Source organism: Podarcis melisellensis (assembly GCF_964234715.1).
Source record: "Podarcis melisellensis genome assembly, chromosome: 15".
Classification (NCBI taxonomy): Eukaryota; Metazoa; Chordata; class Lepidosauria; order Squamata; family Lacertidae; genus Podarcis; species Podarcis melisellensis.
In genome coordinates this window covers 32018364-32038408 of record NC_138532.1, presented here as the reverse complement: position 1 = coordinate 32038408, position 20045 = coordinate 32018364, and the positions used below count along the sequence as shown (strand labels likewise).

At 47.8% G+C, this 20045-nt stretch overlaps 1 protein-coding gene across 2 annotated transcripts in view; it reads right to left on the bottom strand.

The window, feature by feature from the left end:
* Nucleotides 1–806: 806 nt before the first annotated feature.
* Nucleotides 807–20045, bottom strand: part of ZZEF1 (zinc finger ZZ-type and EF-hand domain containing 1) — a 72971-nt gene continuing 53732 nt past the window's right edge. The window contains exons 43-55 of one of the 2 annotated variants that reach the window (XM_081890097.1): nucleotides 19631–19827; nucleotides 18794–18913; nucleotides 17159–17347; nucleotides 16232–16332; nucleotides 14853–14988; nucleotides 13983–14360; nucleotides 13359–13502; nucleotides 11678–11846; nucleotides 9888–9986; nucleotides 8227–8392; nucleotides 6377–6527; nucleotides 5659–5730; nucleotides 807–3764 (exon numbers count right to left, since the gene is read on the bottom strand). In XM_081890097.1, the coding sequence (XP_081746223.1) occupies nucleotides 3690–3764; nucleotides 5659–5730; nucleotides 6377–6527; nucleotides 8227–8392; nucleotides 9888–9986; nucleotides 11678–11846; nucleotides 13359–13502; nucleotides 13983–14360; nucleotides 14853–14988; nucleotides 16232–16332; nucleotides 17159–17347; nucleotides 18794–18913; nucleotides 19631–19827 (1997 nt within the window). In that variant the 3' untranslated portion in view covers nucleotides 807–3689. The remainder of the gene's footprint in view (nucleotides 3765–5658; nucleotides 5731–6376; nucleotides 6528–8226; nucleotides 8393–9887; nucleotides 9987–11677; nucleotides 11847–13358; nucleotides 13503–13982; nucleotides 14361–14852; nucleotides 14989–16231; nucleotides 16333–17158; nucleotides 17348–18793; nucleotides 18914–19630; nucleotides 19828–20045) is intronic. The other variant, XM_081890098.1, reaches the window with a different exon arrangement.

The following is a 20045-nucleotide window of genomic DNA, read 5'->3' as shown; positions in this document are numbered from 1 at the left end:
AACCTAAAGCACATATGCGCACATATATATATGTGTGTGTGTGTGTGTGTGTATAATTTTATCATTATTAAATTTATATACTACTCTTTATTGGAAGATCCTGAGGCAGTGCACATTAAAAACACATGAAAGAACATCAATGATCCCCTGCAAAGATCCCCTGACCAGTTTTTCCATACATGACATTTCCACTTAATAAGGATCAGGTTGTCGGAGATGCAGATCACCCTCTTGAGGGTGATGTTTCGCCACTCAGAAGGGACTGGGGTGGGGAAACTTTTTCAGCCGCAGCGCTGGATCAGGAATTAGTCATGGGCCAAGTGGGGGTGCTGGCCTGGCCAGAGGATTGGTTGGCCCCAGGCAGGGATCTAGTAGGTTGGAAAGGTTTCTAAGCTAGGGTTAGGAGAGCCCGAGGAAGAAGATCTCCGGGGAGCTCTTAGTGGGATAGATAGATATGGTTAGGAATAACTTTCTGGTGCTAAGAGCTGTTAGACAGTGGAAGGGATGTCCTAAGAAGGTGGTGAGCTCTCCTTTGTTGGAGGTGTTTAAACAGAGGTTGGGTGATCAACTGTCAGGGATTCCTTAGCTGTGATTCCTGGACTGCAGCAGGAGGGTTGGGCTATGTGTCCCTTGGTATCCCTTGCCATCCTATAATATTATGTGATTTCTGCGCTCCCCCCTCCCTTCCCGGTCTCTGCAGGAGTTGCAATCAAAGCTCTAAAATCCAAACTGCTACAAATCCATCCAACTTTGCAGAACAGGCTCCCACTCACCCAGCAAAATAACCACACACATAAATAGGCATATCCTTGTACTTCCATTTTTAATAGATTTTTTTTTACAATATATCTCTCCATTTGCATATATCCACTGCATCTATATCTTCTTTTCCTTAAAATACACATTAAACCAAACAAGAATAAATCTAAGGGGTTGCTTTTAATAATGTTAAACCAAAACCGGAGGTGCCCCCCTCCATAAGTGATTAGATTTCATGACGCCAAAATAAAACAAAACAAAGGAAAATTAACAACCACCCATGTCAAATGTTTATGTCAAAAAAAAAAAAAAAGAGAGAGCTATGTTTGAATGTTGGTGGTTTCTTAACAAGATGCAATTCGACACACACAATAATTGTTATAGGCACAATTTATTCTCTTCCCCCTCCCTCACTCAAATCTGGGATTTTGCATTTTCCTAAGGATTTCTGAGGAACTGGGATGTTAAAATACTTTAGTTCAATTCATAACCTGCCTCTTCACACTGCTGTTCTAGTAAAAAGGAAGCTCATAAATATCTTTTAATTTTATTTTTTTTAATCTTTGAGGTGTGGGGCAGAAAAATGTGAAGAGCAGCCAATGTAAGGCAATGGCAGAAGTCATCTTCATCACTGGAATAGGAAGTTCCAGAAAGAAGCAGGGTTGAAATGCAAGGTGCTCTTTACTGGCTCAAAAACCCCTCATTGGATGTAGGGAACAAGGACTGCACATGGGCCAGTCCCATCCAATCCATTTGCTTTTTATAGGCCACATGGAAACCTATCAGCCAATCAGAAATGGAAGTGAGGACAGCAGCAATGACAGAGACAATGAGAAGCCTTTTGTACATACCATGACTCTGCAGAATGTGTCTTTGGGGGGGTTGTTGTTGAAAGGGAGCAGGTGGAGAGAGAATTAAAAAGAAAAAAGGAGCGGAAATTCCAGCCGTTGTGTCTCTGACGAGTCCCAGTACCTTTCCAACAAGTTGCTCCTCCTGCAACTGACACCCTCAGAGGTCAAAATCGTTTCACGAAAAGTGATCCCTGTGAATCTCTTTGGATGCAGCCAGGGTGAGCTCCACAAGATCCCTGCCATTTTGCGGTAGCTGATCCTGATGCACCCCTGATATGCTTAGCAAGACGATCCACCCTGGAATGGGAGAAAGCTGTGGCCCAACACGTATCGTTGGACTCGGCCCCAACCCAGCAAGGTGGATGGTCCAGGATGATGGGAGTTGTAGTCGAAAAACACCTGGAGGACCCCGAAGCAGGGCTCCCGCTGTCGAAGGGAAGACTTCCTGCAGCTGTGTCTTCCCACTCTCAGGGAGCGTGTCCTGCACAAGCAACATCTTTTGCGGCATCTCAAGCCAGCCAGGTTCTTCTTGCCCCTTTTCCTAGCCACATTCCGCCAGCCTTTCAATACAGGCTACTCCCAGAACAATCCTTTCCTTCTCATCGCCTCTCCAGCCACTGCTGCAATCACCTTCCTTTCACTCAAAGTCAAGGAGAAACCTGCCGCCGCCTTAAAATATTGTCACGAAAACTACAGCATGGGTTTTCCACCCCGTGGTGCGCTTTCTGCCCTTGGGGAGAGGCAATGCTTTTTGGGCAGAGAGTCCCCTTGACAAACAGGGCGGCTACCTTGCTATTCCTGCTCACCCAGCTGCACTGTTCCTCAGAAACTCCAGAAAGAGACATCAAAGCAGAGGAGAGAGGTCTCTCGCCAGCATGGCAGAGGGCAAAGGAAATTTTAAAAATAAAGCTAGCGACGTGGAGGCAAATGTGGAACACCCTTTTCTTCCTGCCACACACAAGCACCTTGCTTTTCATGCAAGTTTGCCCTTGGAGGGGAGAAGCAACTCCTTCACCCCGGCTCCCCCTCCCAGGACAAGAGATTAAAGCCCATTTATTTCACCCAAGGGGTTTTCCCTGCGCATTCCACATTCAGGAGGAACGGTGTGGTTATTGCTGTGTGAAGCCAGACGGGTTAATTCGCTCATCGCTCAAGAGCTGGACACATCCTGCACTGCCAGCATTCAGAGTGGAGGGGAAGAGAATCCCCACCGTCCGCCTCCGTCCCCCTTCCAGATGCCATCTTGGAAGAAGCGCCTGTCCCTTTAATCGTGGCTCCTCACAGAGCAACCGGGACAACATCCAGGCCACAACTTCTACATCACAGGCAAGAAGCCGTGGCTGCCAGCAGCATGAGAGCATCTAGCGGAAAAGCAGGAGTGTCACCTTCTCTCACCAAGGGTCTCCTCCAGATTCCTCCTCCTCCTCTTTCCTCGGCTGGGGTTGCAGCCAGCTTTTCAGAGAGGAGGGGGAAAAAACCCCAAAGCAGCAGCCTTGAGGATTCTTTCAGCCTTCCTGTACTTCCAGATTCCTCCATTGCTTCTTTGGCCAATCCTGTTATCATGGGCCAGACCAGCTTTTGAGTTTGAAATGATGCTTCGACCAGTCAATTTCAGTTCCTTGTTCAGCTTATGTAAGGAGGGGCGAGCGGTGGCGGTGGGGAGATGGCAAGAGGGTGGGGTGGTAGCCAGAAGAAGGCCTGGCATCTCTTTCTTTGGGGGAGGTCTTCGTTCCCTCTTGCTCCCCGCGTATCATTCTTCCGAAATTCAGAGAAAGTAAATACTGTTCCACAGACATGCTACAATAGAAGTGCATACATAACTCGAGGTGACGCGCAAAGGTGCTCCAGAGAGAGAGTGTGCCCCTTTTTTCCTTGGGAGTGCGCTTTTTGCTTTTACAGATTCTACATCGGGGCGGAAAGTTGACTGACTGGCTGGCTGCCCGCGGAGTGCACATAAACGGAAGCAGAAGGGACCCCCCTTTTCCTTTCTCTGGTACTCGCACCGGGCGAAGGACGCTCGCCCCCACGGTTCCTACAGGCAAGGACCATCCCCGCTCCGAGCCGGAAAAGAGCCTGTGGTTAAACGTTCCAGGGGCTCGTCGATTTGTTGGGGTAGTTAATGGCAAGGCTAAGAGCAGCAATGTTTTTCAGGGCCTGTTTGGGAAAGAAAGGGAGAGTTGAGCATCAAGGCTTGCTGAGGTTCAGCATATTCCCATTCAAAGAGATTTCTCCGGAGAAGAGGAGACTGGAATATGATATGAGAGCCGTTTTCAGATACCTGAAGGGCTGTTTACGTGGAAGAGGGAGCCAGCTTGCCTTTTGGTGCTCTGGAAGGCAGGATCTGAACCGATGGATTCAAATACAAGAAAGGAGATTCTAACTAAACATTAGGAAGAACTTTCTAATGGTATGAGCTATTTGAGATTGGAGTGGGCTCCCCCAGAATACGGTAGACTCTCCTTCATTGGAGGTTTTTAAACAGAGGTTGGATGGCCACCTGTTAGGGATTCTTTACCTGTGATTCCTGCATCACATGATCCTTGGAGTCTACTGTTCTACTGTTTTATGATCCTAAGAGTGTAAGAAAAGCCCTGCTGGTTCAGACCAATGGGCCATCTAGCCCAGCACCCTGTTCTCACAGTGGCCAACCAGATGCCCCAAATGGAAGCTTGCAATTGGGACGGGAGCACAAGAGCAGCCCTCTCCCAACCTGTGGCTTCTGGCAACTGGTATTCAGAAGCAGTTACTGCCTCCGGCCATGGAGGCACAACACAGCCATTCTGCTTGAATAGCACTTTTCTGCTTTGCGAGCAATACAGGGGCGCTCTGACTGTGCCCACCACCAATCACAGGGCCTCAAGGGCAATGGCAGGTGCAAAGCTCAAGGGAATCGCCAAGCACGCAAAATACAGTGGTACCTCGGGTTAAGAACTTAATTCGTTCTGGAGGTCCGTTCTAAATCTGAAACTGTTCTTAACCTGAGATACCACTTTAGCTAATGGGGCCTCCCAATGGCGTGCAATTTTTGTTCTCATCCTGAGGTAAAGTTCTTAACCTGAGGCACTATTTCTGGGTTAACAGAGTCTGTAACCTGAAGCGTCTGTAACCCGAGATACCACTGTAGTCTTGCGAGGACAGTGGGAGAGAGAGCACTTCCCTACCATGCCCTCTCTCCAATTTCATGGCACCTGTTCTAAAAAAAAAAGATTTTTGCCTGGGAAGTCATAACTTTGTTCACGAAGGGACAGCAGTGTGCCAAGAGAGGGCCATCATATGTTTCATCTGGGCACAGGGCACAAAATACTGAGGTAATTCACACCTCAAGCTGAATGGAAGCAGAAGGTTTGGGGAGCATACCCCCAAAATAGCAGGTGGGAGAGTGAGGCAAACAAGAAGAAAAGGAGATTGACTTTGTGCCCTTTTTATGAACCTCCCAGAGGATTCTGGGAACTATAGGAAATCAGATGCTGGACCAGATGGGCACATCCCAACAGGCTTCCACTTATATCAGGGACAGGGGGACCCTGCAGATGTTGCTGGCCTACAACTCCCATCACCCCCAGGGCCCACTGTGGCCATGCCAACTGGGGCTGATGGGAGTTGGGAGCCCAACGTCATCTGGGACTGGGAGAACAGCCCCACCCCGACCCCTGTCCAGTCGGACTCAAACTAAATCTGTTTCAGATTGAGAAGTCACGTCACGTGTCCAACTGTTTATTCTCATGCTGCAGCTGACTTTTGAGTTTCTAAATTTGTCTTCTTTTGGTAAAATAATGTGAGTTATCTCAGAGGAGACAAGAGCCTCCTGTGTCTTATGAGAACGATGCCCAATTAAAATGCTCCCAAGAGCTTCACCCCTCCCCATTCCTAATACTTTCTGTCTCCCTGTGGAATGTCTCTCCCTTGCCCAAACCCAAAGCTCTGCTCTTTTGTCTCAAGAGTCTCCAGGGCACAGCAATTAAGGCAAACCTGTCAGAAAAGCAGCCTCTGCTGAAGAAGAATTTTGGGGACAGGAGGGGAGATCAGCAGGGGCTCCTGGAGGTTTTACCTGCGCTGTACAGCGGTGGAGATGGTCTTCCGTATTTAAGGCAAGCAAGTAATCCTGCAGAGATCCAAGTTCCTAAAAGCAGAGAGTGTGAATGAGAGCTAGGAGCAAAATCCAGGAACAAGCTTTCGCAGCGAGTGTGTTTTCATAACGGCATTGCATGAGGGAAATAAACTAACTCACCCAGGGATCCCAACATACAGAACAAGTTTTGTAACTTCATTTCAAAGGTACGCTTGGGGGGGGGGGTTTGGGAGGGAGGGGAGGGAGGGAGGGACTACAAACTGATCCTGAATTGCAAGATGCAACAACAGGACCAGAGTGCCCTTTTCAAACACGCTTTGAGAACAGCGTTAAAACAGGAGACCCCTACAAGCAAAGTCATCGTTCCATTACAACTGGTGGGGAAAGAGCATGACTAATTTCAGTCTGATAGCGATCTATACCCGATAAAGCCCTGGTTTTTCTTAAGTAAAACAAAAGTGAAGGGGAGGGAGGAAGAGGAAAGAGGAAGAACAGTCTAATCCAGTGATGGCCAAACTTGGCCCTCCAGCTGTTTTGGGACTACAACTCCCAACATCCCTAGCTAACAGGACCAGTGATCAGGGATGATGGGAATTGTAGTTCCAAAGCAGCTGGAAGGCCAAGTTTGGCCATCCCTGGTCTAACCCGATGGCTCAGCAGCTGTTCCCAGCACAAGGGAGAAGGCAGAAGTGCTTACGGCAACTCTGCTCTCGGTGACAAAGAAAAGCTCGGTCAGCGCCCGGTGCAGCGGGAGGAGGATCCCCGACTTGGTCACATCCTGCCGCATGCTGTTCTCCATGCGGCTGAAGAGGTGCCAGAGCGGCTTCAGCAGAGTGAGGTCACAGTCCCTGAAAGAAAGAGGAGGGTTGAGTTAACACAAAAGGGCTGCCACTCTGAAGAACAGCTGTCCTCAGTCCCAGTCTGATTGCAAAAGCCCTCTTCACTTCCTAACTACATAACGTAAGTGCCCGCTGGATCAGGCCAGAAGCCCATCTAGTCCAGCATCCTGCTCTCACAGTGGCCTGTGGGATTCGAAAACAAGAGGCCCCATGGTTTCCAGCAGCTGGTATTCAGAAGCACTGCTGCCTGCAACTGTGGAGGCAGAGCAGAGACATCATGGCTGACAGCCATCGGCAGCCATGAAATTGTCCAATCCTCTTTAAAGCCATCCAAGTGAGTGGCCATCGCTGCCTCCTGTGGGAGGGAGTTCCATAGTTTAAATAGGAGCTTCCCTAGGTGCGATTTCTGAAGCTCCTGATTGGAATATATTCATGTATTTTTATTTTGTTTTACTTTGCCTTTCTACCAAGGAGCTCAGGGGAGGGTAGGTGGTTTCATGTTCCCACACCCACCCCAGGTTTAACCTTCAGAACAATCCTGTGGGATAGGTTAGGTAGAAACTGGCACGAGGTCACCCAGTATGCTTTATGGCCGAGTATGGATTTGAAACCAGTTCTTCATGGTATAACGTAAGCTGGTGGTGGGCAGAGCTGGAGATTTAACAAGTCCAAAACAAAGGCTGCTCTACTTCCAATTTTCAACATGGGCACCTCTGATTTGAGTTCCCTAAGCAGGTTGACTCAGATGTTCTAGAAATCTAATGAGAGCAATTCCTTTCTGACTTTGGTGCAACACACGCACACACAAATCCAGAGGTGGGAAAGGGGAGTAATTAGACAGTAAGGGTGGAAGTCTGATGAGGTGGAAGAGTGGGGCAGCTTCAGGAGGTCACATAAAATGAAGTTTTATAAACTGTTCCAGAGCCACAAGTGGACCAGCTGCGAATTAAAGGATTCCATACAGCAGGACTGAGAAAAACCTTGGTGAGCATCTGCTGGGACAGGTAGATGGCACTGAGCTAGATTTGTAAGTTACATCCTGTCTTAGTTCAAGTGGGAGAGCTGGGAAGGAACTTATTTGTATTTTTTAGACTGTGGGCCTGCAGGGCAGGGACTGCATTGATCGTATGTAAGCCACTCTGGGAGCTTTTCTGGCTGAAGTGCGGGGGAAACAAGTGCTCTATATAAGCAAATAATAAAAGCAGGTGCTTTGTATGAGGACCTTGAATATATCCCAGTATTATCTGGCTTACAGAATGACTCTTCTGGCCGCTGATTTTAAAAGCAGAGGCATTTGCATGATAAACCACATCCCACCACTTCCTTGCACAGTATTAGATTTCCTGAACACAGTGGGTAGACCAGGCCTCCAATGGCCAAGTTCTGTGGCAAATGGGCCAGAGCTTAGGGAGAGAAGGAGCACCAACACAGACATTTGTGGCTCAAACCCATTTCAAATGACATTTCTTTTGCCTTTATCACTAGCCAAGCCCATCTTTCTGCACATCAGGCAGGGGAAGCAGATCTCAGATTAAAAGAGCAGCCTTCAGAATCATGAAATAATATTTCAAAAGAAATCACGAGACACGAAAACATTGCTATCTTTGTGGTGGGGATGGGGGGGTTATGTTTTTTATTTTATTTTATTGCTTTTCACAAGGACTGGAAGCTTAGTGGGGAAAAGCAAAGCTGAGACTGGCAGGCATACCTCTCGCTGCAGCACTGGACTATCCTAAGGAGCAGGTGGATGGCCTTCAGTCGCTGGTGGCCAGTTTGCCTGCAGGCCACGCCCACCTGCCACTCCCAGATTTTGGCCAATGGGATGTGGGGGATGACCCTTTCCTCCGACAGCATCTGCTTCAGGATCTCGAAGCCTGGAATTCAAAATACGTACATTGCATACTCCGTAATGCCATTCTGCTTGTCCGATAAGATGTGTTCCTTCTCCTCAGTGTAAATGACAGTGAAATGCTAAGCAGGTCGTACAGTTGTTTAGAGAAGGTGCCTTTTAGTCTCTTGTCTTAACAGACTGTCCTGAAGCGAGCCATGGATAACGAGGAGACCAAACAAACATTTCCAGTGAACTGAATAAACATGGACCTTACAGTTTCAAAATCAGGTGGTGGTTTTTTTTGGGGGGGTGGTTAAGTCTTTGTGTTTCTTAGAGCTTCCTATGCTTTTCTGCAAGAGCGATGTCCCTACTGTATAGCCTAACTCTACTGTGTCGCTAGAGTTGAGTTAGAAGCTGCTTCCCAATACAGTATTGCGTCAAGAGATTTCTAGCTGCAGATATGGAAAGGCTTTAGTAGTTCCTGAAACAGAAAGTCCTCTATAAACATATTTAGTAAAGCTAGCCTCAGAACAGGTTGTATCACTTGTCCCCTAATAGAAGAAACTTCTTACTCTTAACCCTGACGCAGGTACTTGTTTGTCTAAACCAGCCTTCTCTCCAGATGTTTTGGGCTACAACTCCCATCAGTCCTAGCCAGCTTGGCTATACGAAGCTGGGTGCAGATGGGAGCTGTATCCCAAAAACATCTGGAACAAGCCAGGGAGGCAAAGGCTGGCCTCAATGTTTTCAACCACGCCCGTGCATAGAACGATGTAAAACCAACCAGCAATTAAAAAGGCGGAAATCGAAAGAGCAGACCAATAAGCAAAGGCAGCTAGTAAATAACAGTTGATTTATCAAGGGCAATGAGGGGGGACATGTAGCTTGTGGATGATGCTGGACCCATCATCTTCCCTGACCTTTAGCCATGCTGGTTGGGACTAATGGCAGCTGGAACCCAGGAACATCAGGAGGGTCATAGGTTTCCCAGCCCTGAGTTAAGATATTGTAAACTGCCCGCCCTCAAGTTTTTGCCCCAGGTGGCACATAGGACAGTGAACTCTTATGGAATTCATGGCAGAGAAGGCTACCGCTGCCTACTAGCTACAACGTCTATGCTCTCCCTCCATAGCTTCTGAATACTGGTTGCAGGAAACCGCAGGAGGGGAGAACACTCTTGTGCTCGGGTCCTGCTTCTGAGTTTCCCATTGAGGCATCTGGCTGGCTGATGCAAGAACAGGATGCTGGGCAAGGTGAGCCACTAGCCTGATCAAGCATGATCTTCTTAGGTTCTTATCAATGCATGCTCCCGTTTGCATGAATCGTAATGTTTTATTTCAAACACCTTTTGCGCTCTGCACAGAAGCGACACCCATGCTGCGTTAACACATTCTTGGGTTATTGCCCCCTCTCTTCCACTGCCCAGTGTTATCTTGAGAAAGAAAAAACAACAGGCTTTGCTCCCTGAGATCCCCGACCCGTCACAAGAAAAGCGAGACTACGACGATCTTTGACTCGTGGCTCTGAAAAGCACTTACCTGTCTGGAACCTCCCCAGGTGACCTGCCGTCACTGTAAACTTATAACCCCATTCTGTGTTGCTCATGTCCGTGGTGAATCGATAGTAGAGGGTATCCCCTGTTACAAGAGCGAAGGAAAGCGTTCTCTTAAGCAGGGACACAGACAATCTCGCTCAAAACGCAGACTATAAGCAAAGGGGCAGGGGCAGTTCTGAGGATCAGGCCAAGCTGCATGTCTGTGTTTTGCTGTTTTTCGGATTCCTGGCAGTATCCGGTGTGTTACATGGAGAAGCATGATCTCATTTTTCAAAAGAAGTTAGAATAAGAAAAATGTCATGGCCTAAAGGGCTTTATTACTGAGGAAGTACTGTCTCCTGAACACACCTCAAACACAACCCTAAAACCATCTCGACTTTTCAGAATTCAGCGCTGCAAAGGAAATTGCTCAAAAATTTCTGCACTGAGGAGCGGTTTGTTTTTTCAAAGGTAATTTGCAAGACAAAACAGGATTCTGATCCCAGATGCTGAAACGTCTGCTATTAGCAAATCGCTAATACGTTGCCATGTTTTCTGCATCTTTTAAAAATATTTTTGACAGGCAACATGTTCTGAACAAAGGCAGGATTTTATGGAACTCTCTCTACATTAATAAACCTCTCCCCAACGATGCTAAGGAAGCGATGACTCACAGCGCAGGAGAAGACATATGGTGTTTTTTGTTCTCTGCCAAGCTAAAAGAACGAAACACATGAGAGCTAAGGGGTGGTGGGGAGAAGAAATTAGGTCAAAACTGAGCCCACTCCAGAAAGGGGAAAGGGAGGAATTTAAACTGTGGAACTCGCTCCAGCAGGAGGAAGTGATGGCCACCAATTTGGATGGCTTTAAAAGAGGATGGACACATTCATGGAGGAGAAGAGGGCTATTGATGGTTGCCAGCCATGAGGGCTATGCTCTGCCTCCACAGCTGGAGGCAACAATGAGAGCAGAGGAACTGCTAAGAGCACCCGAGAGGGTCTGTAGGGAAGGAGGCAGCCTTTCAGGTATTTGAATGACTTGGTACTCCAATACAAATATGGTGGGCCCTAAAAATATACACCTCAAGTGTATATTTGTTTGTTTATTATTTATTTTACCTTCATTAAAATAAACAAACAAATAAATAAGAAACTGTTTTAATGTTGTTTTGATGTCGTAACATACTCTTGGAGCGAAGAGTAGGTAATAAAATCATATAAAAATATACAATTCATCCTTCAGGAGGTTTCAGCTAGTCTCTCAAATAATATCACTGAACCCACTTGCTGGCTCCATTCCCTGAGGACACCCAACAAGTGACCAGTGAGGCTAGTTCCTTTTCTTCTGGCAGCTACAAAACTGGAGGTGCCTCGCCACTGGAGAGTGTTCTGCATTCACGATGGACGGTTGGGGAGGGAGAAGTGTGGGGTCTGATGCTGTCATAGAAGTTAATGCAGTGGAACAGACTGTGTAGGGAGGTGACAAGAACCAACTCTCTTTTTTATATAATGGCCACTGACAATATTTGTCAACTGGAGAAAAAGATGCTCCTATTAAACTGCCAGTGTCTCAAACTATGCTCTAGAGAGACTTGCTCCCGCCCTGTGGAAGGAGCCCCTTCATCTGAGCATCACAGTTCATGTACGCCCGGTTTCATTTAGTACCTAGGCGACTTTTGCTTCTTAAGCTGTATCAATGTTTCTGGCTTCTCAGTGTCACCAGAGAGTGTCAGCGCTATGTTTGCTAGCTTATCTAAGGGTCTCCCCTCTCCTCAACAATGCTGCAAAACTTTACCTGGAAGCTCGAAGTCTGTCCACTTGTGCGGAGGCCCGCTGAAGGTGTGCCGATCGTGGATGAAGTCGCAGCTGCTGGCTACAACTAGCTCATCACAGCCCTCTTCCGTGTTACACTGAGAATCAAACTTGACGGAGAGGTATATAGCACCAGGGATGTGAACCTTATCCTGCGGGAGAAAGCAGGTGCCGAGCTTAACAGAGGACCAATGCACACCACAAAGACAGCTGAGCGCATGTGGGGAATTGGGGCCACAGCCCATCACTGGAGGTGAGGGCCCCAGAAAGCTGCCCAAGGTGAGAGGGAAAGGTTCCTAACCACTGCTGTTAACCAAAAACGGGAAGGAATCCAACAAGAGGGAACGCTGGCTGACTCAAAATTATAATGGCGGCCAGGGTGGGTGTTTGGAGTGGCAAACCCGAGGGCACAGAAGAACCTTGGTTGAAAGGTAAACACCGAAAGGGAAATGCTATTCTATGGATTCAAGTTTCATATCCTGAATCTGCAGGCTATGAACCAGCTTAGTTTAGTTCTCGCAGCAAACAAGCTAAAAATGAAAGGCTCCAATGAGCCTGGAACGCTAAGAGGTGGCTGCTCTCTGCAGCTCTTCAGAACAATTCACTCCTCCAGCTTCTCCTCCATATGGATTTCTGCGCTGCGGGTGGCTGAATCATCCCACGGCTGAGATGCACCAGAACGACCCATGTTCTAAAGAGGACTCTGCTTGTTCTGCCCAGGCATGATTCACTCCTCTGGAGGTCTCCATTGTGCATTATTAAGAGAGCTGAGACAGGTAAGAGTGACTCACGCGGAGAAAAAAGGTGGGCTCCAGGGGTGGGAGGCTCCTGTGGCCTGTGGGGCAAACTTTGGCTTCCTCATTTGGCCCGCTGGGCCATTCTGGGGAAGTCATACCTCCTGCTCCACAATGTCTTCACACAATATGTCAGGTGTGGATAAGGGGAAGGCTTCAAAGGAACAATCAGGAGGTTAAGGTGGGCTCCTGGTTTCTTCACTGGAGCAAAGCACACTCAGACCCGTCTCTCAGCTGATAGCTAGTAGGAGCACACTTTGCCCAAAGAGGGGGAGGCAGTTTCTATTCAACAAAACCTCTTCTGCCTCCCAGCGCTGCTCTTTGGAGCTGCCCCGGTGTGGCTCCTTCCCACGTCCCACAAAGGAGCCACAGGTTGTAGCACCCACTTGCAAAATTCCCTACACATAAATTATCCCAGTCATCCAACCCACCTCAGAAGGTAGGCAAGAATTGCTACACCCCGTTTTGCACATGGGGAAACTAAAGCCAAGACCGTGTTGCTCATCTTAAGGGTTTTTGCCTGGATGGAATGTGTCCTTGTACTTGGATGAAGTCTCTCTCTTGCAAGGGTGGAGGCAGAGAGGGTTGTGTGAGGGCATGTAGTCACTAGCTGACATTGGCTGCCCTGCTCACTCTTGCCTCTGGCCATGCCCACCACTGGCATGTAGCCCCACCCCCTGTCCAGAAGTTTGCCCAGAAGAGCACGTGGCCGAAAAAAGGTTCCCTGTGCCTGCTTTACTTGGAAACCTGCCTTCGTCAGTAAAGCCATTAAGGCCATTTTCTCTCTCCTGCCCACGTCCCAGCTCTTGGGGGGCCGTCACCGTAATTTCATACAGGTGATGTCAGACTGCTGGAGGGGGGGGGAAGTACCTCAAAATTTGTGTTGTTGTTATAGGGGTGCTTGGACTCCCGCACTTGGACGGCCATCCCGGGCTCCTCCATGAACTGACAGGCCGTCAACGCCATCGTCGCCAACATGCTTTCGTTGCAGCCGCGGAGCACTTTCAGGAGAATCTGCAGAGAGCACAAGTTAAACCGGCTTCAGAAGGCGAAGGCGGGTTTGCAAATGCAGCACAGTTGGTATCATCATCACTCCATCAGCTCTGCTGAGACAGGCCAGCCCCCATCAGACTTCTCACCTCGACTGGCACCTGGGGGCAGCCATTCCCTCAAGATGCCTCTGTGGGAAATGGGGAGCAAAAGGCTCATTCCATCAGCTTTGCTGCAAGACCAGCTCCATCAGGCACCTCCCACCCTTAAACGGTGTCAGCTGGTCAATATGAGAACAGCCCTTTCAGAACTGGTTCCTCAGCTTGATTTCCCTCCCTGTCCCTTTTCCATTGTGTGCCATGGGTGTAAGCTTGTGGGGCAGGGACTTTAATTGATTGAATGTATTCTCTGGCAGGTTTTAAAGAGCCCTTTCCAAAGCCACAATCTTTCAATATGCCGGGGAGGAGGGTGTGTGTGTGTGTTTCTCTCAGAAAAAACTGCTACCTTCTCGCACAGCTGTTTCTCCTCCAGCTGCAAAAGCATATCCAGGATGTACGTCATGTGAGCCGGACCGCTGAGCTCCAGCATCTCTTCACTGATCGCCACGTCGTCGGGCCACTTGGCTAACAGCAAAGCCAAGGCGTGCCTCGCGTAAAGGACGGCGGTGGCATCGTTGACCCGGTAGAGGTAGCCGCGCACGGCCTTCTTGCTCCTGGAGTCCAGCTCCTTGTGCAGGAGAACGGAGCTCTTGGTGCGACGTTGCTTGGCGTAGCTGAGCTGGAGGTCGCTTTCCGTGTTGGTGATGAGCTTCTGGGTGATGGGGTTGGATTCTTCTGTGGCCTTGTTGCAGGGGGCAGGCTTGGACTGTAAAACAGGAGCAGGCTGCAGAGATTCGGGGTTATATTTCACTTCAAAATCCAACACCACTTACCACTCTGGGGCTTTCCTAGGCAGATGCAGTCCACATAGTTTGGGGCAGCTGTTTTCCATAGCTACTATGGACTGGAAACTTACATTACTGTGAGGCAGCTGAGGATGAGGGGTAGCAGTTCTTAGCTCAACTGAGCATCCTGGCTGAGTGGGGAGGTTTAAATTGAGGCTTCCCGTGTCCTAGTCTAACCACTACACTTCACCGAATCAGCCACACTCATTTGCCACTGGAGACTAGTGTGACTCTTGGAGTAGACATTATGAACCTTTCTAAACTGAGTATTTATGTATTGCTTCTTCCTTCTTCTGTATACTCCCAATTCTTGGGATTCTGCAGTTTGGACATGCTGGATTCATTGCTATTTGCCCACCTGAATACTTCCAAATGTTTTATTGTATGTGCATTAGGTGCTCCTAGTACACTGACGTACGTGGAAGACTCACCAGACATGGCACAATAATCATGTCCGTATCGAGCGCTTTGGAAATCTGCTCCTCCGACCGCAAGCACTTGCTGGGCTGCCATTTCTGAGCCAATGTCCGGATCCTCTCATCCGTTGTCACCACATCACCGTCAAACCTTTAAGGGCACACCCAAGCATTTTGCAGTCAAATTCCAGAAACATAAATAAAAAACAGGATCTTTGCATGAAAAGCCTTCTCCATTTACATCCCCGATGCTACTTCCCCTGGAAGGCTTTTGTTTGCTGAAATCTTGAATACGCTGATTGCAAAGCAGTTAAGTATTTAATGCCTCCTAGCTCTAATTTGCAAGATGCAAATGGCGTGGAGAGCTGAGTTGGCTGACAGCAAGAAGCCAACCTATCACTTAGCTGCTCTCCAAGGGGAAGGAGTATACAGCACAGGGAAAGCCTAGAGGCTGCCCGCTAAATGATGATGGACTCCAACTCCCAGCATCCCCAGCTACCAACATGGCCAATGGTCAGGATTATCATTATTCTACTTAGTTTATTAATCGCCTTCTAAACCACTGTCTCAAGATCATCTACAAACAAGGTAATTCAAAAACAGCTTAAAAGCACGAAAATGGCAAATGCACTTATATGAAAACTAAAACTCTAACGAGTGAGCACTCATGGTAAAGACCCCTTTATCCCACTGGGAAAACCTGTTGGAACAAAATTATCTTCACTTGTTTCCAGAAGAAACAGGGCAGAAACAGGGCAGCCATGCTAAAAGCCCTGCTCCCAAGTTGCTCCCAAGTTGGTGTCCGACACACATCTACAGTGGGTTACATTGGCTGCTCTTGTTATAGTGGAAGAACCTAACACCAAGGCCTGTGCCTGGACTGCCTTCATTGGCTGACTCACTTCAGAGGAGGAATGCTCCTCTGCACAATGTAATTCCCTGCACTACATTGGGCGCATGGGGTCCATGGGGTCACGAAGAGTCGGACACGACTAAACAACACCACCACCACATTGGGTGAATACTGTTCTTTAGAAAGGTACTCAACTCTTCCTCATATCAGTTCATTAAAACACACACAAGCAACCCCTTCTTCCCCATCCCACTCCTGGAAAGGTAGTATCCATAATGCTCTTTTCCTCTTTTATTTATTTGTCCTTTTATGTTGTTATCTCACCTTTCTTCCATCATGGAACCCAAGAAGGCAGACATGTGCTTCCTAGGCAGTCACCCACCCAAAGCACTGGCCAAGACCCCAGATGTGCTCAGCTCCAGCAAGGTGGCGGCCTCATACGCCTTCAAAACATGTCCTTTTGTTCCAACATTGATCGGTCAAGCCGGTGCATGCACCCACCCAGCTCCTCATTTCCAGCTAGCCTTGGGAACTCCTTTACCTCTTCTGGACCTCCAGGAAGAAAGAATCGGTCCTTTTCATTTGCAATTCGTACATGGCCCGCAGAATATGCAGAGGGGCGTCAAGGGCATCGTGGGTCATCTGGAATAAAGTTCAGCAGGGGTAAAAAGTGAGGGAAATGGTCAATGCTTTTACTCTTTGCTTCTGGGGGACTATGATTCAACAATGGGTGTGGGAATTGCATGTGTTGTATGTGTGAGTCAGCCTTTGGAAGTCCCAAATTTGAAATCGGGTTTCATGAGCACATTTAAGCAATGCATTCATTAAGCTTTCTTTGTTAGTATCTTGTGGGGCCACAGAAAGGGAAGTTCCTGCTGCCTAATCTATCAGTTCATCCTGAGAACCATCAGAACTTCACCCAAAGCTGCTGAACAAAGATGTAAAAACAGCATCAGCAACTGTGGTCCAGTAGTACCTCAAAGACTAAGAGGTTTCCTCCTATGGACTAGAGTTCATTTCAGAGAAAGACACTTCACACATCTGATGAAGTGGGCTCCAGTCCCTAGGTCTGGATATGTTTGGAAGCTAGCCAACTGCACAAAGGTAAATCTTACACTTCTTGCTCCGCCCACTTTTGCCTCTGGCCCTGCCCACCACTCGCATGTGTTCCACCCCCCAAAGGTTCCTTAGAAGGGAATGTGACCCCACAGACTGAAAAGGGTTCCCCACCCTCGAAATAAGACCCGATCTGTGCAATGTGAGCTAACATACTGTGCTGCTTGGGGGCCTGGGCTAGCTCAGTTGGGAGAGCACGTGACTCTTAATCTGAGGGTTGTGCGTTTGAGCCCCACATTGGGCAAAAGATTTCTGCATTGCTGGGGGGTCAGACTAGATGACCCTTGTGGCCCCTTCCGACTCTACAATTCTGAGATTCTTGCCTGTTGCTAGATAAATGTCAAAAGCGTACCAGGAAGCATATTTTGGTGGTTTCATCCAAGCCCTCCAGTGGATCGAGCCTGTTCTGGTCAGCATCCGTGGGAGTGACAGCAGACTGATCCAATGCTTGATCCTGGTCCCTTTCACCAAGGTCTGGGCTCTTGTGCTCCGCCAGGGAGCTTATCTCCTTTTTTGATGAGTAAAGCATGATTGACAAGATCTGAAAGAGACAAAATGCAACTAGAATGTCGGTGGCAGACCAACCAGGCCACACAACCTGTAGGCTGACCTTCGTCAACCTGGTACCTTCCAGATGTTTGGGACTTCAGCTCCAACAACAACAACAAATTTTAAACCTTTCCACTCTAGGTGGTTTCCAGCAAATTGGGGGGGGGGGGGAATGTCAAACATTAAAACTTTCTGATACATCCCAGCCAGCGTAGCCATATCTGATCGGAGTCGTGGTTCAAAAAATATGGAAGGCACCAGCCTGGTGAAGGGTGCTACAGAGCCTTTTTGGCTAAGGATGGGGGTGTAAATGCCTGACTGCAATTGCAGTCAATATTTGAATCAATGCAACATATGTGGCTGCCCTGTACAGAGTTAGGCCCACCCATCTTAGCACTGTCTGAAAGGACTGGCAGGAGATATAGGTTATTATGTTGATATGGCAGCGTGGGAAAGTCTTTGGAAAGGAGATTTAAAATTTACAGCATGCTTACGCATTAAAAGAAAACCACATGAAGCTGATGTATAGATGGTATTTGATGCCTAGCAAACTGGCAGAAATGTGTAAGTCTAAATCCAATAAATGTTGGAAGAGGGTACTTTTTTCACATGTGGTGGTCCTGTAAGGTTGCAAAGGCCTTCTGGGAAATGATTTATAATGAACTGGGTCGGGGGGAGGGAGCTTAAAATAACTAAGATCAGAAAGAACTATTTATCTATGCTACCATGGCTGCCCAAATGATATATGCACAAAACTGGAAAGAGGAACTGACCCCCAAAAGAGATGAATTGATGGAATAAGCAGGGATGGCAAAACTTAGCAGAAGATTAAGAGATCAGGATGATAAACTGTAGCAGAATGGGGAAAATTTATTGACTATATGAAAACAGACTGTAAACAATTAAAAACATTAGCAGGATTGATATAAACATGAGCAGTAAGAATTTTAAGGGAATTAAAAACAGATAAATGGCTAAAAAGGATAAATTAAGATATGCAGTAAGAGAATCTGACAGAAAAATAAGAAACTGCAGAAGAGGAGGGAGGGAAGTCGCAGAAAACATTACAGGATTTGTGTGTGATTTATATTTATTGTTGAATAATGTAAAATGGGAAAATGGGAAATAAAAATGTATTTTTTAAAAAAATGACTGGCAGGAGGCTCAAGAGGAATTAGTCCTGTTTAGGTGTTCAAAATAAGGCTCAAAAGGAACACAGTTAAGAGTCTCCCCTCCAGACTCCATAACTGATGCATGAATGGTCACAAGAGGAAGAAGACAAGGTTGGTGCAAGGATCTCCTCTGCACCCCTGCATAGCTTGAGCCCTCGTGTGTTCTCTTTGGAGGACTGGAAAGAGCTACCGCAGATGAGCAAAAGGAATCGTTTCAGACGCAGGGGATCAGCAGCCCCGCCAAATTGGAGAAGCCCTTGCATTACCTCCAAGTCTCGGAGAAGCCAGGTCTTACTGAAGCCTGTTCCTTTGCTGCACTTCTTCACCAGCAATTTAAGCAGACCCGTCTGAAGGAAGGCGGTGCGAATTTCTTCAAAGGGATGCATCTGCCAAAGACAGGGGAGAAAAGAGAAGAAAAACCTGTTGAAGCCAGATGTATCGCAGCCCAGATGGAAAACTGCTTGCATGATGTGGCTTTCGTGTAATCTTTACATCTTAAACCTTATACTTGGCTGCTTGAATTATACTCTCTGAACCGCTTTTTATTCCTGCCTCTGAACAACAATATCATATTCAAAAGGCATTGGGCGCACGAAGAAATAGGGAGCGACCAGGAATAATGCAAATCTTCTTCCAGCACCTTTTTCTGAGGTTTGCCCCCTTGTTTCTTTGGACTGAGATTGGCACCTCCCTGCTTTCTTCTACAGGCCACTTCCAAAGTCAAACAGATTTCACGTTTGTTTCCCCCTCTTCCCTCCCTATTCCTTTCCCCTTGTGTGATATGTTCTCTCTTTTTAGACTGTAAGCCAGAGGGCAGGGGGCATTTAGTTTTAATGGCTTGTCTGTAAGCCACTCTGGGAGCCTTTTCAGCTGAAGAGTGCGGGATCCTAATGCTCTAAACCAGGGTTTCCCAAACTTGGGTCTCCAACCTTTGCTGGACTACAACTCCCACCATCCCTAGCTGGCAGGACCAGTGGTCGGGGATGATGGGAGTTGTAGTCCAACAACAGCTGCCAAAACCCTGCTCTAATAAGGTGTAGTGAAGACCACTGGCTTGGCCGCCTATATCCACCGCATATAGTACCTGCCACGCTATACTGTACCTTAAGCGTCCTGTATAGCCCCTTCAGGGCAAGAGATAAGACCCAGGTTGCTTCCACAGCCTCTGCAAAGCTGCTGTTGATGCTGGTCTGGAGGAGATGGCTGGTGATGAACACAAAGTGCTGGAGGTACTGCCGCAACTGGCACCGAGACTCGTCATCGGCTTCTCCGCACGGCTGAACCAGCTGGAGGTCTTTCACTAGAAAGCAGAGGAAGGAGGTAACTGTGCAGGTATCTGCTGGGGATCGTGGCCCGGTTCAGTACTGGGGCCAACCTTGACCTAACACCCCAAGTGTTCCACGGAGAGCATCAACCCAAACATCAATTCTATTCGCTTAAAAAATAAACAAAATCAGGTATACATAAAAGTGGGACGCTGATCGTGCATCAAAATAACCCCAATGCTGGCAGCAAGGT